Source organism: Perognathus longimembris, chromosome 4 (genome assembly GCF_023159225.1).
Source record: "Perognathus longimembris pacificus isolate PPM17 chromosome 4, ASM2315922v1, whole genome shotgun sequence".
NCBI lineage: Eukaryota > Metazoa > Chordata > Mammalia > Rodentia > Heteromyidae > Perognathus > Perognathus longimembris.
This window is the reverse complement of record NC_063164.1, coordinates 12,298,153-12,325,061: the sequence shown is the minus strand read 5'-3', so window position 1 is coordinate 12,325,061 and position 26,909 is coordinate 12,298,153. Positions and strand designations below refer to the sequence as shown.

The window sequence follows — 26,909 nt, the reverse complement described above, 5'->3', positions numbered from 1 at the left end:
GCTAGAATTACAGGCATGAGCCACCAGTGCCTGGCTCGGCTTTATGTTTCTTAAGGGGGTCTTCATGCCCACTGTTGAACATTGTTATGATTCTTTGAGTGGAAAAAAATTATATACACATATTGTATATAATAAATATGTATTCACTTTTTTTTCTAATACAAAGAATGAGGCAATACATGCCTGGATAAAATAAAGCAATTAGAAGTTGTTGTTGTTGTTGTTTTTATCTAAATAGCCTAGTCCTTGAAGAGATCCAATAAATCTCTTTCTTTCTTCCTATGTAACTTCCAATAAAGCTGAGTGGGATTTGAGACCCAAGTAAAATTTACACTCCCCAAGGGCAAACCATTCATGATAGCATTCTCTTCTCTATTCACCTTCCCAGTGGCAGCTTGGGAAATAAATAAACAAATGTGCTTCTGAAATCCAGCGCCCTGGACAAGACTTCACTCAGAGGTTCAACCTGCGAGCTTTTAAAAAAAAAAAAAAAAAAAAAAGGCAACAGGAAAGAAGTTTCAACTTCCCAAGTAGCTGTTTCAGTAAAAAGCCTTGCTGCGACTTAAATGAAAGCCTTGTGTAGAGCTCAGTCCTGCCTGAAGGTCTTCGCTCTCTCTGTATCACTGAGTCACAATTACAAAGCTCTGGGTATTGCATCTGTCCCACCAAACAACATTGACCGGGGGATTTGGTGAATATTTTCATTCAGGATGTACTGCATAGAAAAAAAAAAGATCCCCATTTTTTTTCTCCCCAGGAATCAGAGGCACACTTGGTACATGCAATGAAAAGAAGGAAAGAAAATAGAAAGTTAGAGGGAGTCATTGCAAAATGTTGTAGACTTACAAACATCACATCAATCACATTTCTGTTAAAAATGTAAGTATGTCTCCTCTCCAGCGATGCTGCCGCTGCTTCTAGCAATATCCCATCCCTTAAGCATGGCGCAAGTGTTATGCCAAGCACAGAGGCTTAAAGAGGAAGAAACTGTGATCTAAACAAACCTCTCTGGGCAGACAACACTCGGTAGGCTTCAGTGGGTAACATTTGCTACGAAGTAATACGTATTTGCATAATTTTGGGGAAGACTTTGTTTTCAAAGTCATTCTCTTTTTCACCTGCTTAGCCCTTTACCGTGTATGGCTTTGGTTAAGTTTTCTTGATGGAGGCTCATGTTTAACCAACTGTTTTTAATTTACAAATTAAACTTGTCAGAAGTAGAAATCCTTCCCTTGGAACTTTTCCAATATGTCAAGAATTAATTCTAATGAAAACGGCATTGCCTAAATGCAGGATGGCCAGTCACTTATTTTATTTACACAAAGTCCTTCTCAGTTTCTTTGATAAAAGCAGCTAAATCTTTTTCCTCTTTCATGTTTTGTCAGCACTTGATTCCTTTTGTCCCTTGGCTATTTGCCTAGCTGTGGACAATAAGCAGGAAGAATAGAAGCAGATTGTTGGAATGGACCTCAATAAACCTAATTATGACATGTCGACTGCCCTCACCATGACACAGTCGGGGGACCCAGGCTTATTCAATTACCCTTGCCAGGTTTCTCTTTCAGACCTAAAGTTATCCTTTGACTGTTTGTATTTCTGAACAGTATTCATGTTCATTGTGAAAGAAAATCCCCTGGACTTGGAGGGGTTTTAAAGTTGATGCTGTTATTGTAGCTAATTTTTATTAACCGAATAATAACATGATAAAGAAATAGACTTTTGTTATGTAATAAGAACAAATCAGTGTGTGCTTAAAGTTACACCTTCCTTTCCTTTCTCTTCCAGCGCTAGCCTGGCAGGACCTATGGAACCAGAATTCGTAAACAAAATAATTTCTCCAACTTGTGACTCCTTCAGAGCCGGGCAGGATAGTGAGACTAGCAGCACAAGACAGAGCTGTTTTGTTGTGATTCTTCTTAACTTCAAAATTAATACTAATCACACGATTTTGGGGTGTGTGTGTGTGTGTGTGTGTGTGTGTGCCTGTGTGTAAGGGGGCTTCTTTTTTCTTTGCCCCATTAATACCAAAGAATGTAAGTTCATTGGTACCTTCACGCCAAGAGCTATTTCTTCAGCTACTTGATAGGCAGGATGGACAGTATTTAATTAAAACTCTGGGTGCTGATTGGAGGAGCCCTTTCTCCCTCAACAGATTGTTCGGAGATCATGTCAGTGTTGCTCTCAAAGCCAGTGCAGAAAAGCTGTGTCAAGTGAACAAAAGAACAGAAAAAAAAAAAAAAAAAAAAAAAAACGAAGGAATGCCAAAAAAAAAAAATCTCTTGATCCATCAGGGCTTCTAATCGACTAGGTCCGATGAAATTAATATTCAGTTTTATCTGCAGACACACAAAGTATAGCAGAGGTGACGAATGTTTAGGACTTTTGGCAATATCCTTGGGTAATTCCTTTTTCTCCATTATTTTATTTTATATTCCTGTGAAGAAGTGCATTGTTCCCTTTATGTAATTTCACAGCTCTTGAGATTGTACGAGAAAAAAAATCAATTGTGAAATAATAAAGTAGGGACTATAATTTCTTTTTGAAAGAATTTGCTCTCCAACTTATTTTCTTCATTAGAAAATCTCTGCCATTCTAATAAAAAACAGGTCTAAATTGCAGTCTGCTTGCAAGTGAATTTGGAGTTTGGTATTTATTTGGTACCTAGATAAAATTACCTTCGTTTTAATTTGAGAAGTCCATTTTGTAAATGATTTGTGTGAGAAGACATACAGAACCCTTAATATCTAGACAGTGTTTAAAGTAAGTCATGCTGTGTTCTGCTCTAAAGATAGCGTTTCATTTTTTCCAAATCCTAAATTTTTCATCTCAAACATCCAAAATGTGATAACAAAATGGTTACGCATCATTAAATTAATAAATTTGAAGAATTATCTATTTCTCTCATAAAGTGGCATTCAACAGTTTCGGTTTAGCCTTTGCAGGTTCTGATTTATTTAATGTGAATAAATTTATACTGATCGAAACTTTAAAATGACTTTGAACAATTACAAAAAAAGAACCACCCTAGCATTTCACCTATAAATGAAAAATACCTCTTTTCATAACACAGTGCAAAGTAGTAAATGTCTCACATTGGCTGTAGAGCTTTCTCGGTGTTCAAATTACTTTAATCAACAAACGCAACCTCTTATATAAAGGGAAAAAAGTTTAAGTCTGTATTTGCTACTCTCAGAGTGGAAATGTTACTAAAATATCCAAGATGTCTCAATATTTTAACCCAAAGCATATGTATTTTTGCATTCCCTAAAATGTTTTAATGTTTTTATATAGTTACACAGAATAACAAGGCTTCTTCGAATCCCGGCTAGCACTTCCCTAAGAAAACATGGAAAAAAATAAAACGAGGAAATCAAATACTCAGTTTGAGTATCACTCACCACCCCTAACTTGGCAAGGCATGATAAATGCCTGCCGTTTTAAAAGTTATATGGTTATCTTGCTGTTCAAACTATAATAAATAAATTTATGCCGTAACGCTCACCAATTTAGCTTCTTACAACCTGTTGGAACCCAACTCATGTAGCATTTTAAGTCAGAGCTTTGCTATGGACCAGGAAAAGGGAGTGGATAATTTGGATTGTTTTGATTTGTATGGAGTTACTCGAGGGAAGAAAAAAGAATCTAATGTTGGCTAAAAGTAGCTAGGATCAGATTTCTTCTTTAATCTAAAGGTCAAGAACTGCCTTTCTCTCTTATCAAATAAAAATTTTAATTTGCAATTCAAAGTTCAAAATTGCAATATATTTGATCTGAGTGCTGGCTAATCACTAAGAAAAATAGAAATAAACTCTTTCATATGGTAAACAGTAGTGCTTGTTATTCTGGATGTTTGAGGGGTTTAGTTTTTCTTCCTAATGCCCTCATTTTATAGTGTTCAGCCTCAATTTTGAAAGGTTAATAAATATTACTTAGCAATATTTGCTTACATGTATCTCCCTTGCGTAACAGAAGAAAACTTCAACAAAATTTGAATCATATATATAGGACTCATCAAAAAGATCAATGCAAATATTAGTGTAGATATTGTATATATGGACAAAATACTCAAAAGAAAAAGAGACTAACATTTCCAAATACATTCATTTTACCTTACTAATGTTATCATCCAGTCTTGGCAACTAAAGGCTAAAATAGTTGAATGGATTATTATCTCTTGTCAGAACATATACTTTAAAAAATCCATCCACTGTAAATAGTAACATTTGAAATAATTTTCTTCTACAAATACAAAAGTTTTAAATCTCAAAAGAAAACATAATAAAGTCTTCTCTTGATATGCTATGACATTTTGGGCTGAAATGGTTTTCTGCATAACAAAATTATTCCTTACATTCTTTCCATGTTTCTAAACTACTTCATAGCAAACTACCAAAAAAAAAGTTTGGAGGGATTTGAATAATCTCTTATTTCATCTTGACAAATTTTCTACAAAATTGTTTTGTGTCAAAAATTGTAATGAGTCAAATATGAGTTGGTTTTTGAATTTGTGAGTGTATGTGTGTTTTTCAACTCAAAAGCAAGTAAATATACGGAAGGGAGGGAGGAAGGAAGGAAAAAAGGAGGAAGGAAAGAAGGAAGGAAAAGAAAGAGGAAAAAATGAGAAATTGTTTTCACAAACTCAGTCTCTGGCAACTACTAAATGTACAACCTGTTTGAATTGTTTGGTTTGAGGTATATCTTAGAATCAACTGAGCAAAAGCACCATAATCGGATTCTTTCTCCCTCCTCCTCCCTTCTCTTTCACCCCTCCCCTCAAGGCCAGTTTTTACCATTGGCTAGATCAGCAGACAGCAATCCCTGTGTCCCTTTCTAGGCTCAGAGGGAAAAAAAAAAAAATCCTCTAGGCAGAGGTTTGAAAGAAGCAATGTTACCATTCTGCTTCCAACTCCTCTCCTTCCAGAAAAGTGGGCAACCAAGTGGGGTTAAACTCTCTTAACAACACTCTCAGACCTGAACAGCCTCTCCTAGGAGCTTTGACTGGAGGAGCAACGATCCTTGCATAGATGGGGCTTTCCATGAGCTCCTGTTTCTAGAACTTTCTTCCAGCATCCAAAGGCTTCTTGACCCTACCCAGAGACAAGGCAGGAGTCACTCATCTAAAACATTCAGTGTCTTGGGGCCTTCTCCGGCCTTATCCTGATTACCCAACTGCCAAGAGCCCCCACTGTGTCCGTGTACAGCTGCCTGGAGCTCCTCAGAGCTGAGAGAGGGTTTGGCCCACAGATACTATTGCCTGCCTGAGTTGTGAGGTTGCACCTTTCCTAGGAATCACATGTTCCAAAAGAGAGGAGAACGAGGACCAGAGAGGGAGAACATATTAGCCACAGAAATATGTTGGGAGGTCTACAAGAATCATCTGAATTTTGCCTAATGCCACCTGGACAGCTTGAAGGAACTAAGGCCCTGCCAGGGATGGGCTCTGCTCTCCTGCACTGATCTGGTGAGTGGACATCACTTATCTTCCTGTGAGGTCTCAGGCCCCGATCTCTTTAAGGGGCTCCCTACAAGGACCAAAGATACCATGGAGCATAAAGACCCCATGGATGAGGTGCCTGACCAGATTTGGGCTCCCTGAACAAACAAGGTACAAGAAGCAAAGAGCCAGCCAGCGTACATTAAAGTCTAAGACACCCATGAAAGGTAACAGAGCTTAGGAGATCGTAAGCAATCCAGACGCTCTGGGGATTTGAGCTTCTCATCCTTGCTGGCCAGAAGCACTCCCAGCAGACAATGGACACCCTAGGGAACTCGTTCCAGAGTTGTCTCCTTTCTTCAGCCTTCTGACAAATGCCTTGGAGCCATTAGTGTCATGAGATTTCAGATCAGAGCTGGGAGAGACACAAGAATCTCCCAGAACCCCCAAGACCTTTGGTTTTGTCATTTCTATTCTACTTTTTGCCATGCGATCTACAGGACTCAGCCCTGCTCTTGCACTGAGGTAGGGGAAATCTACTGGGGCAGAAGATGCCCTTGGCTTGACCTTGTCCTGTTTCCACCTAGATCACTCAGTAAGGCACCATGTCTTTACAGGTCTGGCTCTGCAACAAGGAGTCTGCTCCTAGCAGGACCAGTCCTGTCTATTCACTGTGTAGACCAGAACTGTTAGATTGCAGAGTGAGGAGTACACAAAGTCTTATGCTTGCCCAAATCAAAAGCTTCCCCTCCATGATACCTAAGAGCCCAGCATGACAAATCGTCCGTGCTCAGAAGCCTTTCGCACAGGGAGAGCACCTCTGGGAGGTGGGAACAGCTGACTTTCTATTTGAGGAGAGAAAACTGGGTGGACTCCTGAGTGAGCAGGTGTGTGTGTGTGTGTGTGTGTGTGTGTGTGCACAAGGGGAAGACAATGCAAGGAGAGAGAAGGAGAAAGGAGACCAGACGAAGATTGACTTGCTCCTCCCCTTATGTCAGCCCCAAGCTGATTGATGAAGGACATGAGGAATCATTTCCCAAACCTTGCAGGAGGAGAGACAGTGAGCAAAGAGATTGTCAAGCATACCTTAGAGAAGGTTAAACTTCTCTGAAAGACATCCTTTCCTAGGAAACATAGTCTGAGAAATAGTTCTTTTTATTTCTCCTTGTTTTTCCACAAGGATTTTCCAAGTACTAGGAATTTCAATGTGACAGATAGTCATTGTCTTTTTCTAATAAATTTAACTTGTTTTTTCATTGTTTATTAAAAAAACAAAAAGAATTAATTCATTTCAGGGGGAAAATTGTTAGTTTAAACTTAGTAACATTAAATTATAGTAATTCAATAAAATGAGGAAAGTTAGCCAACAAAGATTCAGACAGAATTTGGTTCTATGTGTTTCATTGTATTTCATAATAAAACTTTTCTCCTTATCTGACCAAGGTATAGTCTGGGACCTCATTAGGAAGAGAAGGCTGGTGCTGCAACTCAGTTTTGATTTTCCTGAGAGAAGCAGAAAAGATTAGACATATGTGAGCAGGAAAAGAGCCCCCTGCCCTGATCCACACTGGAGTCCCATGAGTCTCTTACATCCCAAGGACCCACTGCCCCCGCAAAAGTCAGCTGACCCTGCCCACAGACAAAGGGGTGACACAGAGATGCTAAAGTCCAAAGTCTTCACTGAGAAAAGGCCAGAACGGAGGTCCCACATAAACCAGGCCTCAGATTTCCATCTGGCCTTCTATTTAAGCCTGCTCCCCATCTAACAGCAACACTGTCAGTATCCAGGCACCCCTTGAGCCACCCTACCCTTAAGCCTCACTCTTTGCCATTTCTGACCTGATGCTATATACTAAGCCTTCTGTTTGCCTCCTTCTTCCAGACAAAAACTCAGCAAGTATTCAGAGATTGGCAAGGCCATTGACCACAAACAGACATTGGTTTCTAGGAAGCAACTATAAAAGTTGCCTTTCCACTACCCTCTGATGACTGTGTGCTGTGCATACTCATGCCACAGAAGTGCCCTGTCTGCATAAAAACCAAGCAAAATCCCAACACCTGGGCACCTTCCACACTGGACGGCTTTCCAGGTCATGTTTTGCCCCTGGTGGATTTGCTAGTCCACCGGAGGCACTAAGAGGAGAAACATGTTCCACTTCCTGAAATAGATTCCCAAGCTTCCTTAAGACACTGTCTGAGAGGATGTTCGGAAGTTTCCAAACTTTACAACATCAAACTCAACAACTCCAAACACTGAGATTCCATCCACTAGGGGAATTGAAGAGGAAAATGAAACCATCCCTTCCAACCCCCAGATAAATTCACAAGTGTTCTTTCTATGCTAAAGAATCTTAGAGTTGGGGTTTCAGATATAGCTCTATGATATTATACTTCATTCGCATATAGGATATCCTGGGTCCCATCCTCAAAACTATACACACACACACACACACACACACACACACACACACACACACACAATTACAAGTTTGCAAATTGGAAGTGAAAAAGTACCTCTCCCAACAAACACCTGCTCACTGCCTTGTAGCCAGTCCCCTCGAGAATGTTCTGTTTTCTAGCTCCCATAACCTGTGTGCTCAGAAGCCATGTGATAATGTGTGGCAAATCTGGAGTTTGGTTGCTTTACCAGGGCAGGCAACTTACTGTGTTTGGTATAACCTTCTGTCGAGAACATCATCAGGGCAACCTAACAAATCAAAATGTTCCTTGTTGGGATTAACCCTCCCTAGACCTTTCTTCCTATGTGTAGAGCTGGATATTTTTACAGGTAGTAATCAGATGCCACAAATTATGGGCCTGATTCATTCTAAATTATGCAAAGATCTGGGAGAGAAAGAGGGGGGAAGGGGGAGAGAGAGGGGGGGGGCTGCTTTTGATTCTTCTCAGCTCTTTTTCAGATGCTTTGAATGCCAGGGCTGTTTATCCCTTCGCTGAGTTCTGTCTTGAGATTTCCCTAAGCAAGACAGAAGGAAAAGGAGAAGGGAGTCCTGGGTACCTAGCTACGTGTTTCATCTAGCATGAAGAAGATGGGCTGTCCTCACATCTGACAGGCTATGTACTGGGCATTTTGGGGTAGGTACAATAACAGACAAGAAAGAATGTTTTTGTTATTTTTCTCAAGCCAAACTAAGTTTCTTTTTTTAAAAAAAATATATATAGTCACAAATAAATTCGTTTCTCCTATCCCTGGGTGGTACATTCCTAAGAAGAGATGGCTGAAACATTTGATCTATAATAATTATGGGTATGGGCAGTCACATCTCTGGTTCTCTTGGCGGCTGGGGTGGGGGAAGGGGTGGAGGGTGGGCTTGTTTTTCTCAGACAGTTGGAGCCCAGTTCTTTCTGGCTAGTTTCAGACTCTGACTCCTAGTTTGGATAAGCCAGGTATTTAACAGTATCAACAACTGAATTCCCAAGCATCAGATTTAAGTGAAAATAGGCTGAAATGATCTGAGGGAACTGAGGTATGTGGGAAAACATAAAAAGTCTTTTGTGCATAGCACGGAGTGGATGCAAACTCCCCCCAAATTCATAAGCATTAAAAATCAGCCATTGCCAAACTCAAGAAACACCTAGAGCCAGGCACTGGTGGTTCATGCTTATAAGTAGCTGGTAATCCTAGCTACTTAGGAAGCTGAGATCTGAGGATCATGGTTCAAAGCCAGCCAGGGCAGACAAAACCCTGAGATGCTCATCTCCATTCAACCAGCAAAAGGCTAGAAGTAGAGGTGTGACTCAAGTGGTAGAACATTGGCCCTGAGCAAAAAAGCCAAGCAAGAATGCAAGGCCCTGAGTTCAAATCATGACACCATCACTTAAAAAGAGAGAGAGAGAGAAAGAAAGAAAGAAAGAAAGAGAAAGAAAGAAAGAGAGAAAGAAAGAAAGAGAAGGAAGGAAGGAGGGGGAAAGCCCTAGAACATCAGGTTGGTACTTCTACACAATTAGAAATACAAGAGTAGGTCTTATTATACCAATTCAAACCTAATTTGCTGATTTAGAAAAATAATCTCTCTTGTGTTGCTCAACAGTCAGAATTAGTTGCTTCTAAATTATTATAAAACTATCCACAGTTTCCTTAGTACAAAAAGAAAAGTGAGCAAGAAACCTTAATAAAAAGAAACTATTTTGTTGGGAATGAAATTAAATAAGCAGTGACCGAAACAAGCATAAAAAAAAAGACACCAATAAGTAGAAGGGGAAACAAAAAAAGTCTTCCTTGAATTTAGAAAATGTTCCATTTGGAAAAACAATAGAATATTGGAGATGTTTCCAGAAGGCAGCTGTTGTTCGTGGAACAACCGAGTAGTAATTTCGAAACTCCTACTTACGTATAATGGTAAAGGAGAAGTGCCTTGTTTTTCTACCACAAATGCCCATAGGCAGACATGCCCCTGCTCCTTGCTTTTCTATTCCTTCACCATTTGTTCTCCGTACAGAACCCAGTTTCCACCAAAGCTATCAGAATTACAGATGCCCTTCCCTTATTTTATAAATAAACTCCTGTGCCAAATGGTGGTGTGAGTCTGGAAATGCTCTCAACACGAAATAAATCATTAGTCGCCCATGAGTGGAATACTATGCAGCTATACAAACAAGGTCGAGAGGGAACATGAAACTCTGATGAAGAATAATGGATGGGATATAATCTAAAGTTTAGAACAAAAAGAAGAAACACACTGCCAAGTACAATAGGCTACCATTTCTGTAGCTAATGGAAAGAACTGTGTGTGTGTGTGTGAGTGTGTGCATGTACATAAGTGTGCTACTACTGGGGCTTGAACTCAGGGCTCAAGCATTATTACTTAGGTGGTGGTGTTTGCTGGCACTCTACCATTTAAATCACAGCTCCACTTCCAGCTTTTTGCTGGCTAATTGGAGATGAGTCTCACAGACTTCTCTGCCAGAGTTGGCTTTGAACTGCAATCCTTATCACCAGCCCCCAGCAGGAAAGAATTTCCATGTGTGTGTAGAGGATTGAACTCAAAGCCTGTACACCTCAAAGCCCTGGCCCTTTTTTTTTTTTTCCTTTTATTTAATGGGAGAGGGAGGCCAGCAACCCAAACAGGGAAAAGATGTCATTACATTTTTACCTAGATGCCCCAGAAAGACAGGTAACAACTGAAACAAAGCGTTCCAGAAGCCCATCTCCGTGTGTATTGCTTCTGAAATGTGCACAAAGCCAATGCGATTTCCACTCATAAATGGTTTATGATGACTTGAGAAGGAAAATTGGCAGGGCATGCCTTTCACTTGACTGGGTGGATAAGGATGCAGTCTTGGGAATGCAAGTGCTTCTTCCTGTTGGAGTGGGGTCACATAATCCAGGAGTCCCCTCTCATCTAAAAGCCTGGGTTTGGAGGGAACTGGACTATCTTAAAAAAAAAAAAAAAAAAAAAAGGCCCTCACTGTCCAGCAAGGTTTTACCAGTTCACTGGAGCCCCAGGCGGCTGAGGAGCCCAGGCTGCCTGCTGCGACGCCTAAGCCACAACAGCTGCATAAACTGGCGATGGCCCAGCCTGACCTATTTCCGTCACAGGTCAGAGCAGTGCATGCAGGGATAAGAAAACAACCTTCCTTGCACCAGTGGCTGTCCTGGCAAGTCTTGCTGGTAGGAGAAAGACTGAAGGGTGGAGGCTGTGCGGAGCCCAGATAGTTTCCTTTCATGCACACAGCACCCCGGATAGCAAAGGAATCACCTACCTTTGAGGGGGGGGGGGGGAAGAAGGGGAGCAAGTGGAAGGAAATCAGATAGCAAAATCGTTAGGAATTCTCCCCCAGTGTGAAAGAACACTAGTGCATTCCCCAAGCTCTAATGTTCAAGGGAAGGGAATTTAATAGAATCATATACAAAGAAAGCAAAATGCCCACTGTCTCACAGGAAGAACTACAGAGGCATGCCAGAGCAGACTGAAGAGTGATAGAAAGAGAAAATGGGGGGCGGGGAACACGACGCCACAAAATTAAGTAGCAACAGGAGGAAAAATACCTGTGAGACGTTCTTCAGAAAGCAACTGGTTAATTCAACTTTAACCCAGAAAAAAAAAAAAAAACACAAATGAACCCAAATTAAAACCAAATTAAACATTGGTTTGAAGGAGTTTTGCAAAAGCAAAGTTGATCTAAGAAAGAAAAATGTCATCATGATAGGCTAAGAAGAAAAGTAATTTAAGAAATATCCTTTAACATCTGGGTGAGTGCTTTTAGAATTAAATTATTTTTCATACCCATTAGATCGAGAAAGACTTTTACATTAAATAGTTGCTTATAAAGTCAATTTTTTTTAGCATGGTGCAAAGAGACTGTGTGTGTGTGTGTGTGTGTGTGTGTGTGTGTGTGTGTGTGTGTGTGTGTGTTGGGTCTTTATTGTTGCTGCTAAGCCCTGAATTAAACTTTTATCTGACATTGGGCAGAGCCCATCTGCTAGTTTGTAGGCTGGTGGTCATTCTCCCCATGTTCAGAGCCGTCCCCACCCCCACCCCCAAGACTTTGAGTTTTATATGGGTCCATATAATTTGTATATAACATGCACCTTCTCATTTTCTTTTCACAGAACCCTAGGACGTTGGCATAATGCTCCCCACCTTACAGATGTCGAGTCAACACATGAACTTCAATTCACCTCAATTTTAAAGTAGCATTGGCCATACAAGCATACCCCACTCGAGTACTGTGTTTATAAGACAGGAAAACATATGGAAAAGTACTTTGAAGTGTGTTCAAATCAGATAGGACCAAAAAAATGCATTTCTATAATGACTTTTAGTCAGGAAATGGGCCAGGAGATGATTCCAAAAGATGAAACCTATTGCCTGTCTTATAAGAAAAATTAATTGGACCAATTCATTCTTTTCAGGTCAACTTAAGCTCAACCATGATAACTGAGAGGCACAAACACATTCACACACTCTTTGGCCAAAATTTTCCTAATCATGATAATACACTTAAATATTGATTGATTGGAAACATCAATGACTGAGGCTTAGGAGTATAATTCTGCGGAAGAATGCATGCTTAGCATATGTGAGGCCGTGTTCAATGCTAGCACCATAATAAACAAGCAAACAAATAAAACATGTGTAAAGACTGACTACTCTGCCTAGACTAGCATTTGCTTTAAAAAAAAAAGGTAAAGGACAAAAAATTCACAAACTACAAATATGTAGACTTTCTGTCAAGATGCATTTGTGACCATCCACGCATTTGTTAGGAAAGTATACAATAAACTAAATCAATTCTATGTTGCCATATAAGTTGAACAGTAACTAACTTTCTCTTCTTGCCTAGTATCTTAGCATACTTATAGTGTCTGTCTAAGGACTTAACGACCATTTAATTCTTCACTGAATTCCAGAAATAGGCTTCACGATGATAAACATTTTTAAAGCTACATTTATATTTCTATAAAACTATGCTGTTTGAATTCTCAATATGACCTTCTAAATCATTAAATGCTGAAAAATCAGTGGATTTTTCATTCCCCCAAGCCAAGAAGTCTCCCTTCTTGGTCACAAAGCATTTTGACTGGCTATTTTAAAGCAGAAGAATCTATTGGATTATGTCTAAGATGAGTGAAGAAGAATTAGCCTCTTGAATCCAAAATTGATATTGAAAGTCTATTAGACATGCAGGAAAACTGGCCAATAAAAAGTACATAAGAAATTTCCATCAAGAAATTGATGAATGGGCTTAGGATACAAATGTAGAACTAGTTTGACTGTCTGTCATGAGTTCTAGTCTCTCACCATAATATGGAAACATGAAAGTCCAGATGACTTTGATCAAGTTACTCTGCCTCTGAGAAGAGGTATTTTATTCTATTTTCTTTTATTAAAAATCCTTCAACAATAGTTTAACATGCTACAAATAAATACACAAAGTATACAGTAAAATGCTTTCCCAATATTTTCCTTTTTTTTTTTAATCCTGACGGGGGAGGAATCAAGTCAAGCCAAATTCTAAATTTTACACTGATGCTCTTTATTAAAACTGCATTTTAAAAAGAAATGGTCATTTCCATATTAGAAAATGACTCTTAACCTTTTCTTCATTTTTTTGTCAGGAAAGAAGGAAAGAAAATGAGACACTGACAAGAATTCATAAAAATCTACTCAACTGTTTTCCACAAATATATTCTGTGATTTTCCTATCTCTTTCTGAGAAGGATGAACGTTCTTGATCATCCCAATTAGACAGGTGTTTTATAATGTTCACAGGCATTTTTATAACTGTGTGTGTCCCAAGTAAAAAGTAAATACACCCTCATTTCGGAGCGTAAGCTCAGCACAGAGCATTTGAAGTGAAGCTTTCTTAGAGGAGAACTATCCTAATTGCAATCCAACTCCTAACACTACAGGAGCTCGGCGTTCTTCTGCACTCTACCCCAACCCATAGGGTAGTTCAACTGAAAGCTAAATGTGCGTGTTCTACTGAAGACTGACATGAAGGGGTCAAAAATGATTCACAGCAGGGCAAGGGATGGCCACAGGGCGATTCTCTCCCTTCCTCCGTGGTCAACTTCCAGGAGAGGGGCAAAGCCCTTTTTGCTTTCTTTATGCCTCTCAGGACCACAGCTCCTCAGCTAATGGTAGCCAGTTGTTCCAGCAGCAAAATAACTAAAAGAAGAAAATGAGATCCAACAGGGAGCTAGGATCTGTTGTATCCCTGGCAGGGTACTGAGCATACAGCCTAACACTGCTGATAGAAAAGTCACTTTAACTCCGCATGTATATAAAGTATGTGTGTGCATGTGATACATGCAGCAAAGAAATCTAATGTCCTGTCTCCATCAGGATAGGGGACCATAACGGATATGAACTGACTTTAACTTCCACTTGAGTCTACTTCACTTATTCATTCTCTATTACAATGATCGGGACTAAACATTTCATATGTGCGATCACTTAAACACAGAGAAATTAGGAATTAATTAGAATAGAAAATATTTTAAAACATCCACCAATGATTCTGTTCTATAGAGATGTATCTCGGTCAAGCATAAGCAAGAAGGGATGGAGGCTTGGCAAAACAGCAGAGCGCCCGCCTAGCCAGTGCAAGGTCCTGAGTTCAAACTCTAGTACTGCCAATTTGAAAAATAATACAAAAATAGCATGAGAAAGAGTAATAAAAATCAAAAGTGAAAAACTCTTTGTATAATTATTTATGTGCTGAAATGTCCATGGAGAATAAGTTTAAGAAAAACCTCATCTACTGCACGGCTAAATAGCCACAGCCTGAAGCTGGCATAAAAGGTAGAGCCTCAGACTGATTTGTTGGAATTTGCAATTGAGCACAGATCTCTTGCAAGACTTTTGGCCCTCATAATAAAAGAAAGATCACGACAAATACATTGAACATTTAAATAAATGAACAAAAATCTAATAGTTCATCTAAAAATCAATAGCCACAAAACATCATGAATTAATTCAGGGGTTTTTTTTTTTTTAGCATTCAGCAGCAGAGTATATAATAGGAACTTTACTTTTACCACAAATTCTGATGCCTCTAGATCGTGCAATTCACAGGAGAAATAAATCTTTATTTTGTGTGATAATATAATTTGGTACCAGCTTAATTCATAGTAACCAATTTGTAAATAAACTTCAATGATGTCACACATGAACACATATCTATTCCTATATTATACAGGGCTTTAAAAATGTATAATAGAATCATGTAACCATCTACAAATACAAAAATGATGGAAACACATGTAGAAAATCTCCTGTGTATTTATTCCACACCTAGTTCTACATTGTTTTCAAATGTGACATCTTTTCTCTCTATGATGATAGCCTGGAATGCAGCTTTAGCAAAACTCTCATACTTAACAGTAGTAATAGGCAGATCATAGTTCCTATACCACCATTCCTTCCACCACAACAAAAGAGAGAGAGATTCAATTTGATGATAAAATCACCATTTCAGCATCAGTTCTAAACAAGAAATCGCCCTGGAATAATGAAAAACACCCCATGTGTCTTTCCTATGAGCCATGTACATGTAACTGGATTCAGTTTCTATTTCATAAAGAAGTTGGTCAGTTCCTCAGCGGAAAAGGAAGGTTTGCCAGGACAGATAAACTGAAGGGTCTCAGACTTTGATCTCTGCAGCTAACCATCTCCCACAATAGAGGATGGCACTGAGGCCCGGCTTGCGGCCTTTTAATGCATAACAATGGTATCAACAAACAGCTACTTAATCAATATTTGGCCAGGGCCACTGAAAACTTCCTTTTCAGATTTTAATTCCTAGTTGTAAAACAACTCCTGAGCAGCCTGTGAGATAAGACATTAAACTGACTGCTTAATTGCCTTGTGTCTTGGTTGTTAGATAAGTAAATTCTTAATAGTGCCTTAATCTTTACTTGACCACATAAATAAGTTACCTGTCGCTGAGTCCCACGGAACTAACCCTTTCTCCATCCCAGATTCCGTCAAAATCTCGTTCACTGGATGATCACGCCTTTAACTTTCACTGGTCATTTATTTACTCTATGAACAACTTGAACCTTGAAACTCATAATTAAGAGAGCATTTTGTTCTGTCCTCAAAATATTCATAGATGTTGAAGCCATCGGGTTTGCTGACCAGCTCCTGTTCACGTGACCGATTTCTGTATATTCCACTCGCCTGAACGGAGGCACGCTGGCTGGTTCCGCCTCACCGGCCGAGTGGGTTTTAATGCTCAGCCCTGGGGACTCGTAAATGACCCTTCAGTAATTATTACACACTCAGAGCCTCTACCTTCCCACTCCAGTGCTATCAACAAGCACATCAAACCCCCAAAATAAACATATGACTTCAGGCATTAATTAGAAAATATGCATGTTTTCAATAAGGCGAGGAACTAAGCATATAGCACTCAACAAAATCAAACTAACAAGTGAACGAAGCATACAGCACTTAAGCAAGTTGAACAAACAAGCAGAAAAAGAAATCAAGGATCAACTGCTGTTACAAAGATCCAGCCGGGAAATCCTCACTGCTACCATTGAAGGAAAGAACACAGCATGGTATTCTAATTGAATTCAAGTCCTTCTAGTGCCAATGTTGCTGTTGTTTGTTGTTGTTTTTTGAAAGGGATGATGTTTCCTTATTAAGTGTAGCAGCTATGTTGAGGTCAAATTCCCAGATGCTGACAAATAGACTTGAGGATGAACATTCAATCCCATTATGGCCACAAACTTCTTATCCCATTATTTTATTTTAATCCCATACCCCATTTTAATCTGTGGGAAAGTTCATCCTCTTGTCTCCTGTCCACCCCAAACTTAGCCCCAGATTCCCTTCCCTGTAGCAAGTGGGCCTTTTTCCTCTGTACAGCCCACTCTTCCTGTAAAAGCCCATTTCTCAGCCATCCCACGGAAATGAAGAATTCCAGGGCTTACAGAAAAAAAAAAAAACTATTTCTGTGGTTTGAACTAGATCATATATATTCAAAATCTGAAATCATTTGCCCTTGTTGATTTTAGGAGAGCTCACAAACTGGGAGGAGCTCCAGCAAAACTTCGGTCACTTTTGTTCTCTCAAAGAAACAAAAAAAAAAAAAAAAAACACTCTTTCCTATAAATGGCAAATCGGTTCGGAGAGATACATAAAGAACACAACCCCCCCCCCACCCAACACACACACACACACACACACACACACACACACACACACACACCCCAACCAATCAACCCAGCCTTGTAGTCTCCTAGATTAATCTTTGAAACGGTTGCAAACCTCCCACGCTCGCTTGTGATTTGGAAAAGGGGAAAGTCTTGTGAAAGTGTGTCTCCAGCCCCAATCAAAACATCAATTTGGCAATCTGGCCTCTTTTCCCCTCGTGCTCCCCCGAACTCACACTTCAAAGCCTCCACAACAAGTCAGTAATTGTAAGGTTGCAACTAAATATTTAAGGGAGAGCCTCGCAGGCGCGTGTCCATGTACAGTTCCTCATCTGTCCTTTTAATTCCATTACGACACAAAGCAAAAATGTTTCCCAAAACTCATAAACAGGAAAAGCGTCACTTTGCTGCAAGAAGTTGGGGAGGGGGGGTGGCAAATAGACACGAAGAGGAGGAGGAGGAGGTGGTGGTGGTGGTGGTGGTGGTCGTGGTGGTGGAGGGGGAAAAGGGGGGGAGGAGGAGGGGGAGGAGGGGGAGGAGGAAGAGGAGGAGGTGATGATGAAGGAGCTGTTTCTATTGATTAGTCACTGCTTTTGTGTTAAGAGCTTTCTTTAAAATAAGAAAAAAATGGGGGGGGGAGGTTGCAGAAATTTCACTAATGCGAGCCTCAGGCAAGGGAGGAAAAAAAAAAAAAGAGGGGGAGAGAGAGAGAGAAAGAAGAAGGGGGAGGCGGGCTGTGTCTAGATGAAAGCGAGCAGGACATAAAGGAGGCAATTGAGCCGGCTGCAGCCCGGCGAGCTAAGCTTCGAGCCAGCGGGCCCTGGCGTAGGGGAGGGGGCGGCGCGGCGCGGCACTTTGGCGCAGGGCACCGGAGAGGGGGCCCAGCCCATTGTGGCGGCGCCCGCGGGCCCACTCAGCCGCGCCGGGGGAGGAACAGAGGCGCCCATTGAGTGGTCCCAGCACGGGCCGTGCCCACAGCCCCGGGTGCCTGGGCCCGGGCTTTGCTCCCCAGGGCTGCGCTGGCCCCAACCAACCCTCCCGCGCTCCACCCCCCCCCCACCGCCCCGATCGCAGGAAGAGCCAGGAGTGGGTTGAGGGAGTGGGGTTCCACGCTGCCCAACCGTCTCGTGGCCGTGGGAGCGAGAAGGCGGACGGCCGGGATGGAGTCGGCGGGGGCGCGCCGCGCCTCGTGCTCGCGAGCGCCTGGGCGCACCGGCCCCGAGCGCAGCGGGTCCGCTGGCTGCGCTGCTTTAGGGATGGTCAAAGGAGCACGCGAACGTTGGGAAACCTGAAGAGATCTCCATGAAATAAAGGGGAGTGGTTCTGACCTCTTTCGGGCGCCTCTTTACGCTGCCAAACAAACCCTGCGCGCGCCAACGGGTCCCCAGAAAGCCCATTTCTGCAGTGCCCACCAGATCCACCAGGCTAACACATCCGTGGCAGCAAGTCCCTCCCTCACCAACTTTTCCCTCCTTTTCTCTAAGGGTTCTTTCTCAACATCGGGTCTATTGTACAAGCTGGGGGTGGGTCGGGAAGGTGGGGGGGGCGGTTGCCTGAGACTTCGGATGCCCAACAAGAGAGGGGATTTTTTTTTTTGAGGTTTCCAGAATGCGAACTGCATTTTAGTACATTTCACCCCATTCTTTCTGTGGGTTCCTCTTGCCTTCCAGGGTGTATCCTGAAAACGAACTGGAAGCACGGAACAGAGCGAGGCTCTCTGTCCCCTGACAACTCCAAATTAAATTAAGCATCAGCTGCTGAGGGGTGTGTATGTGTGTGTGTCTGTGTGTGTGTGTGTCTGTGTGTGTCTGTGTGTCTGTGTTGTCAACTGCACAGCCCCCACTGGGGAGAATACTCTGATTTTTAAACTGGTAGCAATTTCCCTTGAATGGCAGTAAGCGCAGCTAGACGGCCCAAAAAGACTAGAAACATTTTGTAGGTGAAATGACCACTTTTTCCACACTGGAGAGTCCATAAAACTTCCTGGCGCAGCAGCTATTGGGGCTCATTGAATAATTCATCCCTCATTGCAAGCCCATAATGTCTATTCTGGGTCCTTTGTGGGGCTGTTTTCTCTTCTTTTCTCCTTGAATTATAAAAAGGTTGCCTTCCTTTGTTCACATCAAGCTGCTTCGAGCTGGAGCTTTGTCTGGGCCAAGCTAAAGTGTGAGTTTCAATGGACTCTCCAGGCTTTGTCTCCCAAGTTCATCTCCAAGTGTAGATTGTGTAGAGAAGGCCTTCTTTGTAAAAGCTGGAAAAGTTGTACAAATGTTTGACCAGCTCATTTGGGGCGTTTTGTCTCCTGGGCCTCGGTTGCCTGTACTAAGAGGACATAGGGACAGGCAGCTCGGGCCCGCTGTGGCTTCCAGCAACAAGTTAGCAAAGCCAGGGACGATAGGCTTCTCCAACAACTCTGGGCCCTCTGTGCCAATGCTTTAAGAGCTCTTTAGGTTTGAGGTTGTCCACTCAACTCCTTATCTTCCTCCCACCCCAGTAGCCACTGCTGGGCTAGAATAAAAACTAAAGTGTATTCTCTGAGAGCAGGCCAGAAAAACTCATCCTCTGAAAGAGAGGCTTAAAATGAGTCTGTGGAAGGCTCCTGCTCTGCAGGGAGAGACAGGACAGCACACTCCATCGCGCTGCTCACCCTGCTTTGGTTTGAGGTATCTTTCCTCAACTGCGTGAGTGTCCCCAAGCATTCCGTTTATTTCTTTGTAAACCTAAATGTTTCTTGTATACAGATTTTTATGGTCATTTGGAAAGAAGCTGCTGTAGAAGGTCCTATACCCAGGGATAGACAATACAAGTAAAAGGAGTGAGTTCCTGGCTCAATCCCACCCAGGACCCCACCCCAGTGAGAGCAAGGGCCAGGCTAGTCCTTGTGAATTCCCTAAAACCCCGCTTGGAAAGCTATCTGGCCCTCTGGACAAATTCAAAACTTAGCTCATCCCAAGGAGATCCAGGTTAGAGAACCCCCAAATGTGAGACGAGATCCTAGTCACGCCTGGTGGTTTTTAAGTTGAAGGGATGCAACTCTCTGCAAGCCCAAAAATCACCTAGACACTATCCTGCTCTTGGCAAAAGGATCCTGTCCAGATCTCTCTCACAAGGCATTGAGCGCTCTCTCTTCCCTCTCCCTCCCCCCTCCCCCTACCTAACTTTGAAGTTTCAACACAACTCCAAGCAGGTAATAATGGGGAAGCCGCAGTCTGCAATTCTTGTTCCCTTGAGGGTGGGGGAAGAATTTCTCTTGGTGCTGACAGGCCACAGCCAATATGGAGTGGGTGGTCCGTACCCCTGGGGGGCAGAGGATGATGGTACTACTGAGAACCCAGGAGCACAGATCCTTCACTCTTGTAACCAAAGCTTGGGTTCAGGTTAAATGCCGTCAATACTTAAAACCGAATGACAAAAACAGACAACTTCTGCATAGATACACAACACAGCAGAGATTAGACAGATTTAGAAACCCATCAAAGATCTCTCTCTGTCTCTCTGCCTCTGTCTCAGCCCTGCTTTTCTTGAGGCTGGAAAAGCTACTGCAAATTCGGGAGGCTTAACTCGTCTATCATATCCCAGTTGCTCAGCAATTCCCAGTCTTGATTTCCGCTCAGCTCCAAGACACCACTACCCTCACATACAGATGAACCCACTCACAGGTGTACACCTGGGTGGACTAAAGTTGATGTATATCAATAATAATAATAACAATAACAATAATTAATAAAAGAAAGTGTGACAGTGCTACAATACTTGCCTAGTCTACATGAGATCCTGGTTCCATCCCTGGCACCCCGAAAATAAAATTAAAAAATTACAACAGAGCAGCTTTGGGGTTGAATAGCAAGGACCTCTGTGCTCTTTCATTTGAAGGCCCTTCTAGTAGCTGGGGATGAGTTGTCAGAGAATGGAGAGTAGCCAGGGCCAGGAGCAAACAGCCACTGCGCCGCGGCGCTTACCTCTCTCGCTCAGGATGCCGTCGATGCTGTGCTTAGCCTTTTTCTCACTTTCCTCAGCCTCTTTCCTCTCCAGGTCAGCCTCTTCCTCTTCACCTTTCCCAAATTTACTTCTCAAGATGCGGCTGATGGAACTCACTGCATACGAGAGGAGGAAGGGCCAACGGGCAGTTGAAACACACCAGGCTGTACAAGAATCATCCCCCTAAAAGCCCCGCCAGGGCGACCCTCCGTCCGGTCCTGCACTCGCTCAGCTGGGCACTGTCTCCTCCTGCTCCGGCCTCCACCATCCATCCATGCCGGCTTACTATTGTCTCTTCCTTCCACTCACAACCCTCATCCCTTTTACAGACCTCTAGGTATGGAATGGCAAAGCTTGAGCAGCTCCTCCAGGCTCTGTGTGGAAATATGTCATCTTTGTCCCTCTCCTTGTGAGAAGCGCTTCTTTCACTTCCTTGATAGTATGCTAAGTTTCCAGCTCATCCAGCATCCTCCCTCCTCCCCACCTGAAGCTGTTGCCCACCCCCCCCACCCCCCGAGGTTCGAGGTTGCATTCAGTGAAGAACCACAGAAGACCTGCTCCCCTGCAAACCAAAATTTTTTGAGGCTATAAAGGGTTTAAATTTCCACTGCAGAATCGTTTCCTATTGTAAAAATCAAAAGAAAATGCATTCTCCCCCATTTATTTTTTCCAGATTCCAGTCTGGTAAACAAATCCATGCCCTGAAATATATCGTTCTTGCAAAGGGAAAAAGGGAGTTTCCTTTTAATTAAAAACAAACTCCCCCAACGCTCCCTTACTCTGGCTCTACCACTGCTCTTTCTCTTCCCTGGGGGGCCAGGAGAGTCCCTGAGACAGAGTCTCAGCGGAATATGGGAGGGGGGATTGCCTAAAGTCTCTGTTAGCACAGGCAGAATCTTGATTGGTAAGGCTCCCTCTCTTTTGGATTGGGGTTACCAAAACATTTGTTTCTCTTTAAAAGGGAACATCAATATTAATAAATGCTTGGCCTCTGCCTCACGTCCCCTTCCCTGCCTCTGGATAGAAATCTTCTTTGGAGAGATGTCAGTGGAGGTCTCTTAACCCTCTACCCCAGGGACAAGCAACCCCCCCCCATAAAATGCCAAGAACGTCTGGTTTATAAATATTTCAGGGTCTTGGGAGAACAGGCGCCCAATCGTCAGGATCAATCAGTAGGGGGTTGTGGTGTGGATGACTGCCTGGGTAATAGTGACTGACTGTTGGTCCGGGAGACCTTAATTGGGTCTAGTACCTGAAGGCACTGTGTTGCGATCACAGACTGCATCCTTGAGTAATTTGTCTCGAATTTCCCAGCTGAACATGCCAGGGTTCTCGCGTTTGTATTCCTCAATTTTCTTCTCCACATCAGGCGTTGTTACCTGCTTTAAGAGAACATACACCTCCATTGGTACCCAGCACTCTAGGCTAGACAAAATAACCCCACTGGCTCCTGGCCTAGCCTGGTGCCCTTTCCTGCATCCTCTGAGAAGGTCCTCCTTGCCCGGGAACCGCCACTCAAAGGCGATTCACTTTAGAGAGAGGCAGATGTGAAATAAGCCCACTCTGGAGCAGCCTGGGGACCTTCCACCTGCCCAGATAAGCTCAGACAAACCGATTGCATTAAGAAGAATGATCACATCTTGGAGGTAAGGGTGGTATTTTCTGATTCTTGGGAATAAAGACAACTATTTAGACCCGAATCATGCGAAAATGAAACTAAAAAGGTAATGCTTGAGAGAGAGCTACTGGACAAGCTAGCTGATTCCACTCCAAAGAGATACAAGGTTGTTGTTTAAAGGGAAGAGCAGAATAAGATGCAGGAAGTTGTCTCTGAATTTTTTGATAGAGCAGAAAACTGATAGGCATAAGGAGGGATTTGCACTTTCGCTCACCACCAAGAGTTACAAAGATTCTTAGGTTGAGAAAGGGTTGGAGAGAGTGAGGGAAATGGAGGATGTTTGAAAGTCTCTAGTTTACCATAACCCTTTTGGGTTTTGCCCCCTGGTAACTAGAAAAATCATCCTGGCTTTCTCTCACAAGCAGGAGAAAAGAGAGTGTCTGTGTAATCTCCTCCCACATAGCCCTTGCCAGTGTGAATTTCTTTGAAAAGGGAACCAAAATAATTTGAAGATAATATCTGCTTTTTTTGAAGCAGAGTCAACGCTTGTTACAAAAACTAAATCAATCACCTTCGATTTTAATTTGGGAGTTTTTGGAAAATGAAATGTGGGGCACAAACAATGTTTTAAACTAACAAACGAAACAAAAGAGGTTCTTTAGTTTTGAATGAGGTTTGGGAAGACAGTTGAGAAGAAATCAGCAACAGGTGAGCGTGTACAGCGTCAATGCTTTGGCGCTGGTTAAAATAATTTGAGATTTTTCAAGGCTCTGAGGACTACTTTTTTTTATTTGCAAAACTCTGAGCAACACACACACACACACACACACACACACTCACACACACACCTACCTTCCTAGATTTGAAAAGGAGCTTCTTGAAAAGCCCCCAAGTCAGGGCCTACTCTTTTCACCAGATAAACTGCAGGCCAAGCCCCTGGCAGGCCAGGCCAGGCCCACGCGCTCACCTTGGGCTTGCTGCCGCCGATGGCCCCTGGACGGATGGAGCCGGTCTCCTGGTACCTGCACAGGATCTTGGACACGCAGCCGTGGGACACGCGCAGCTGGCGGGAGATGACGCAGGGCCGAATGCCGTGGTGAGCCATCTCCACGATCTTGTGGCGGATGTGGTTGGGCAGCGGCCTACCGTTGATAAATACTCCACCGAGCTGGTTGACGCGGCCCTGGCCGAGGGGAGTGGAGACTGAGAGAAGAAAAGGGAGGGGAAGGAAAAACAAACAAACAAACAAAAAACAGGAGAGAACAAGAAGAAAGTCACTTAGGGAGAAGGGAAAGCAACCAGAAAGACGAGCCCACCTAAGGTTGCGCTCTTCTGGCCAACGTGCACATGGGACAGCCCCAAAGCTGAAACTGCTTCATAGCCGACCCCCACTTCCAGGCCCTCCTTGGGGCACATTTGTTCAAATTGGGAAGCATCCCCGGCGGCAGAGACTCTCGTGTGACGTGAGGAACGGGGCAGGACAACTCTCTCCAGGGCTCTTCTTCCCCTTCCACCCCAGAAGGCTGGCGAGTTGAGGGAAGCCCTTGGGGGCTGGCGGGTTCTGGCCGTATCCGTCATTAAAATCGGCCCAACTAGGGCTAGGGTAAGGGTCTGGGGCGCGAGCTGACAACCTTTAGGGGGTCTGGCTTCGAGTACATTCCAGAAATCAGAAAGGACACGGAACGTGGGCGCAGGTGGCGGCGAGTGTCACCTGTTACACCCAGCGAGAGCGGTGTGTCTGCTTTGTGGGCATGCACCGGGGCCTCTGCTCGTACCCCGGGTGTTGCATTCGCGGGGCGCTGGAGGCTCCGTCAAAAATCCCCAGATCCGGGCTCCCTAACCTTTCAGATCGTTTGGAAAAGTCTCGATGGCGGGGATGGGGCGGGGGTTGCAAAGCTTTCTGAAATGTCCTGAATTTTCAGGCAGCCAGATCGAAAAGGCATTCTCAAACACGTTACCGAAACTTTGGGGCTGCTACTTGAGTTGAAGGGGATTTTTTTATTATTATTATTCATTCGTGCTAAAAAAAAGAAAAAAGAAATAAAAGAAATCCAACTAGGGGGACGGCAGGAGCTGCATTTAGTCAGGACAACAACTTGGCCCCAGCGAGAAGGAAGAAGGCCCCACGGTGGGACGCGTGCGAGGCCTCCCGAGGCGGACTCCGCCGGGACAGTGTTGCGCCAAGAAGTCGCTTCTGTGGGTGGCTCCAAACGCTGTTCATCCCCCTTCCAAACAACGGGAGAAAGTGGGCCCGGCTGGGCGCAGGCCTGGCCGCCACACTCGGCGCGCGGGGAGGTTTGCAGAGCGCGTTGCGCTCGCTCGGACGGTAGACAGAAAGTGGAGCCGGGCCTTGCCCCCAACTGCGGCTTCTTGAAGTGGGACTCGTTGGGGTGGGGGGGGGTGGGGGGGAAACCGGCTCCTTGGACTCCCCAAAGGAGTCGGTGCGGACCGGGAATGGTAGGGGAGCTGGCCGATCTCAAGCCCCGGGATTCAGGTGGCGCCCAGGCCCTTCCTTACCTTCCAGCGGGAACCCACTGCGTGGATAGTTCTGCCCCGGGCCGGGCCGCATCATCCTGGGCACAGCGCCGGCCAGCGTAGTCATTCTGGGGGCAGCTTCGCTCGGAAATTATATCCAGGTGAAGAAGGCAAAAGGGAAAAAATCCGAGCTCGGCACGGCGGGTGACCCTGGGGAACTCTACAGAGCGTGAAGAGCTCCTCCTCCCCCCCCAAAAAAAGACAGGAAAGAGAGGGAGGGACGCAGGAAGGGAGGAGGAGGGGTGGGTGGCTGCTAGCTCCTAATCCAGAGGCTGGAGATGGAAGTGGGGGCGGGTGGTGTGGAGTCCCCTAGAGTCTCACGATCCCAAGTCCCGGGTGGAGAAAGTTTGGTGCGAGTCTGGTCGCGAATGGCGCCCGTCGCTGGGATGGGGCGAGGGGCGGCGCTGGGATGGGGGCGCCGAGCGCCAGGACCAGCCACGGGATGGGGGGGGAGGAGGGGGGCGAGGCGGGAGAGCGGCCGGAGTCTCCTCTCGTCGGGACCCCGAGTGCTGGGATCCCGGCTAGGGAGCATTTATTAGTTCTTTCACCCAAAGCTTGGTCAGGAGCCCTGAGCTGCGATTGGCCGACGAGGAGACCGGCCCGGGTGGCGGAGACTCGCGCTGATTGGGCGACAGCGGCCACTTTCTCTTCCCATCTCAGACTGCCCGGGCCTCCGTGGACCCCAAGAGAGATTCGCACTGAGCCCCAAGCCCCGAAGAGAGAAGGGTGGTGGACCCGAGGAAACTGGGAGAAAACAACCCGAGGGTGATGACAGTGGCTGAGGGTGGAAGGGTGTGCGTGTGTGTGTGTGTGTGTGTCTGTCTGTGTGTGCCTCAGTCTACCACTCTTCCTTGGCTTTCTGAGTCTCTGACTTCGTGTCTTCTTGTGTCCCTCCGAGTCTGCCCGTCTCTGGACTGTTTCTCTCGTTCTCTTTAAATCCAGTTTTTCCACCTGTGGGTCTTAGGCTGGGCTGGCTGCTGCCGCAGGGGGCGCTGATACGGTTTAGTTTCCCTTCCTCTGGTCAATCTCTGCCCCCTCTGCCTGGACTCGTTATGGGGTACCTCTCAGGAAAAGTCCAGGGTGTGCCTGTGATGTTCTTTCCGTCTTTGCAATCTAGAGGTGAGGGATAGGGTAGCTGGTCAAATAGGCAGCAAGCAGGTACCTAGGCCCCAAGACTAGATCGTTCAAGTTTGTCCGTTAGGAAGGGTCATCTCCTTTACTTGATTTAAAAAAAACAACAACAACAACAACAACAAAAACTCTCTTAGGAAGCTGGGGCTCTAAATCTCCACGCAGAGCCCCCGGATGCAGAGATGCATCTATATGTTAAAGTTTTGCCCGGCTGCAGCGTTTGTTCTCAGGAATTTATTATGGCATTCAGACTAAAGGGGCTGGAAAAATAAAAGGAGCAAAGTCTTGGCTAGGAGCTGAAGTGTCCCTCAGCAGGATATGACGCCAGGAGTGTTGTAAAGACTGTCTGTCCTTAGAGAAGGTACCATTGTGCATAGCCTTTTATTTATAACTTGGTAAGTGCCAGCGAACTCGCCTCCTTTACACCCCCGAGTGCCAGCCCCGCGTTTCTGCTCCTCGCTTTATTCGCCCAAGTCTATTCAGGGACTGTCACTCCCGGACTGTGAGGTATTCAGGGCCTTAATCAATCAAAAGGATGAGAATCGGGCAGGTTTTTCCCTTTGAAATCAAGGAAACAATGACTT

General features: G+C 44.2%; 1 protein-coding gene across 2 annotated transcripts in view; it reads right to left on the bottom strand.

The window, feature by feature from the left end:
* Pax3 (paired box 3) overlaps nucleotides 1-25,356 on the bottom strand; it is a 94,785-nt gene extending 69,429 nt beyond the window's left edge. The window contains exons 1-4 of one of the 2 annotated variants that reach the window (XM_048344158.1): nucleotides 25,177-25,356; nucleotides 23,627-23,862; nucleotides 22,294-22,423; nucleotides 21,023-21,157 (exon numbers count right to left, since the gene is read on the bottom strand). In XM_048344158.1, the coding sequence (XP_048200115.1) occupies nucleotides 21,023-21,157; nucleotides 22,294-22,423; nucleotides 23,627-23,862; nucleotides 25,177-25,261 (586 nt within the window). In that variant the 5' untranslated portion in view covers nucleotides 25,262-25,356. The remainder of the gene's footprint in view (nucleotides 1-21,022; nucleotides 21,158-22,293; nucleotides 22,424-23,626; nucleotides 23,863-25,176) is intronic. The other variant, XM_048344159.1, reaches the window with a different exon arrangement.
* Between the last annotated feature and the right edge of the window lie 1,553 nt (nucleotides 25,357-26,909).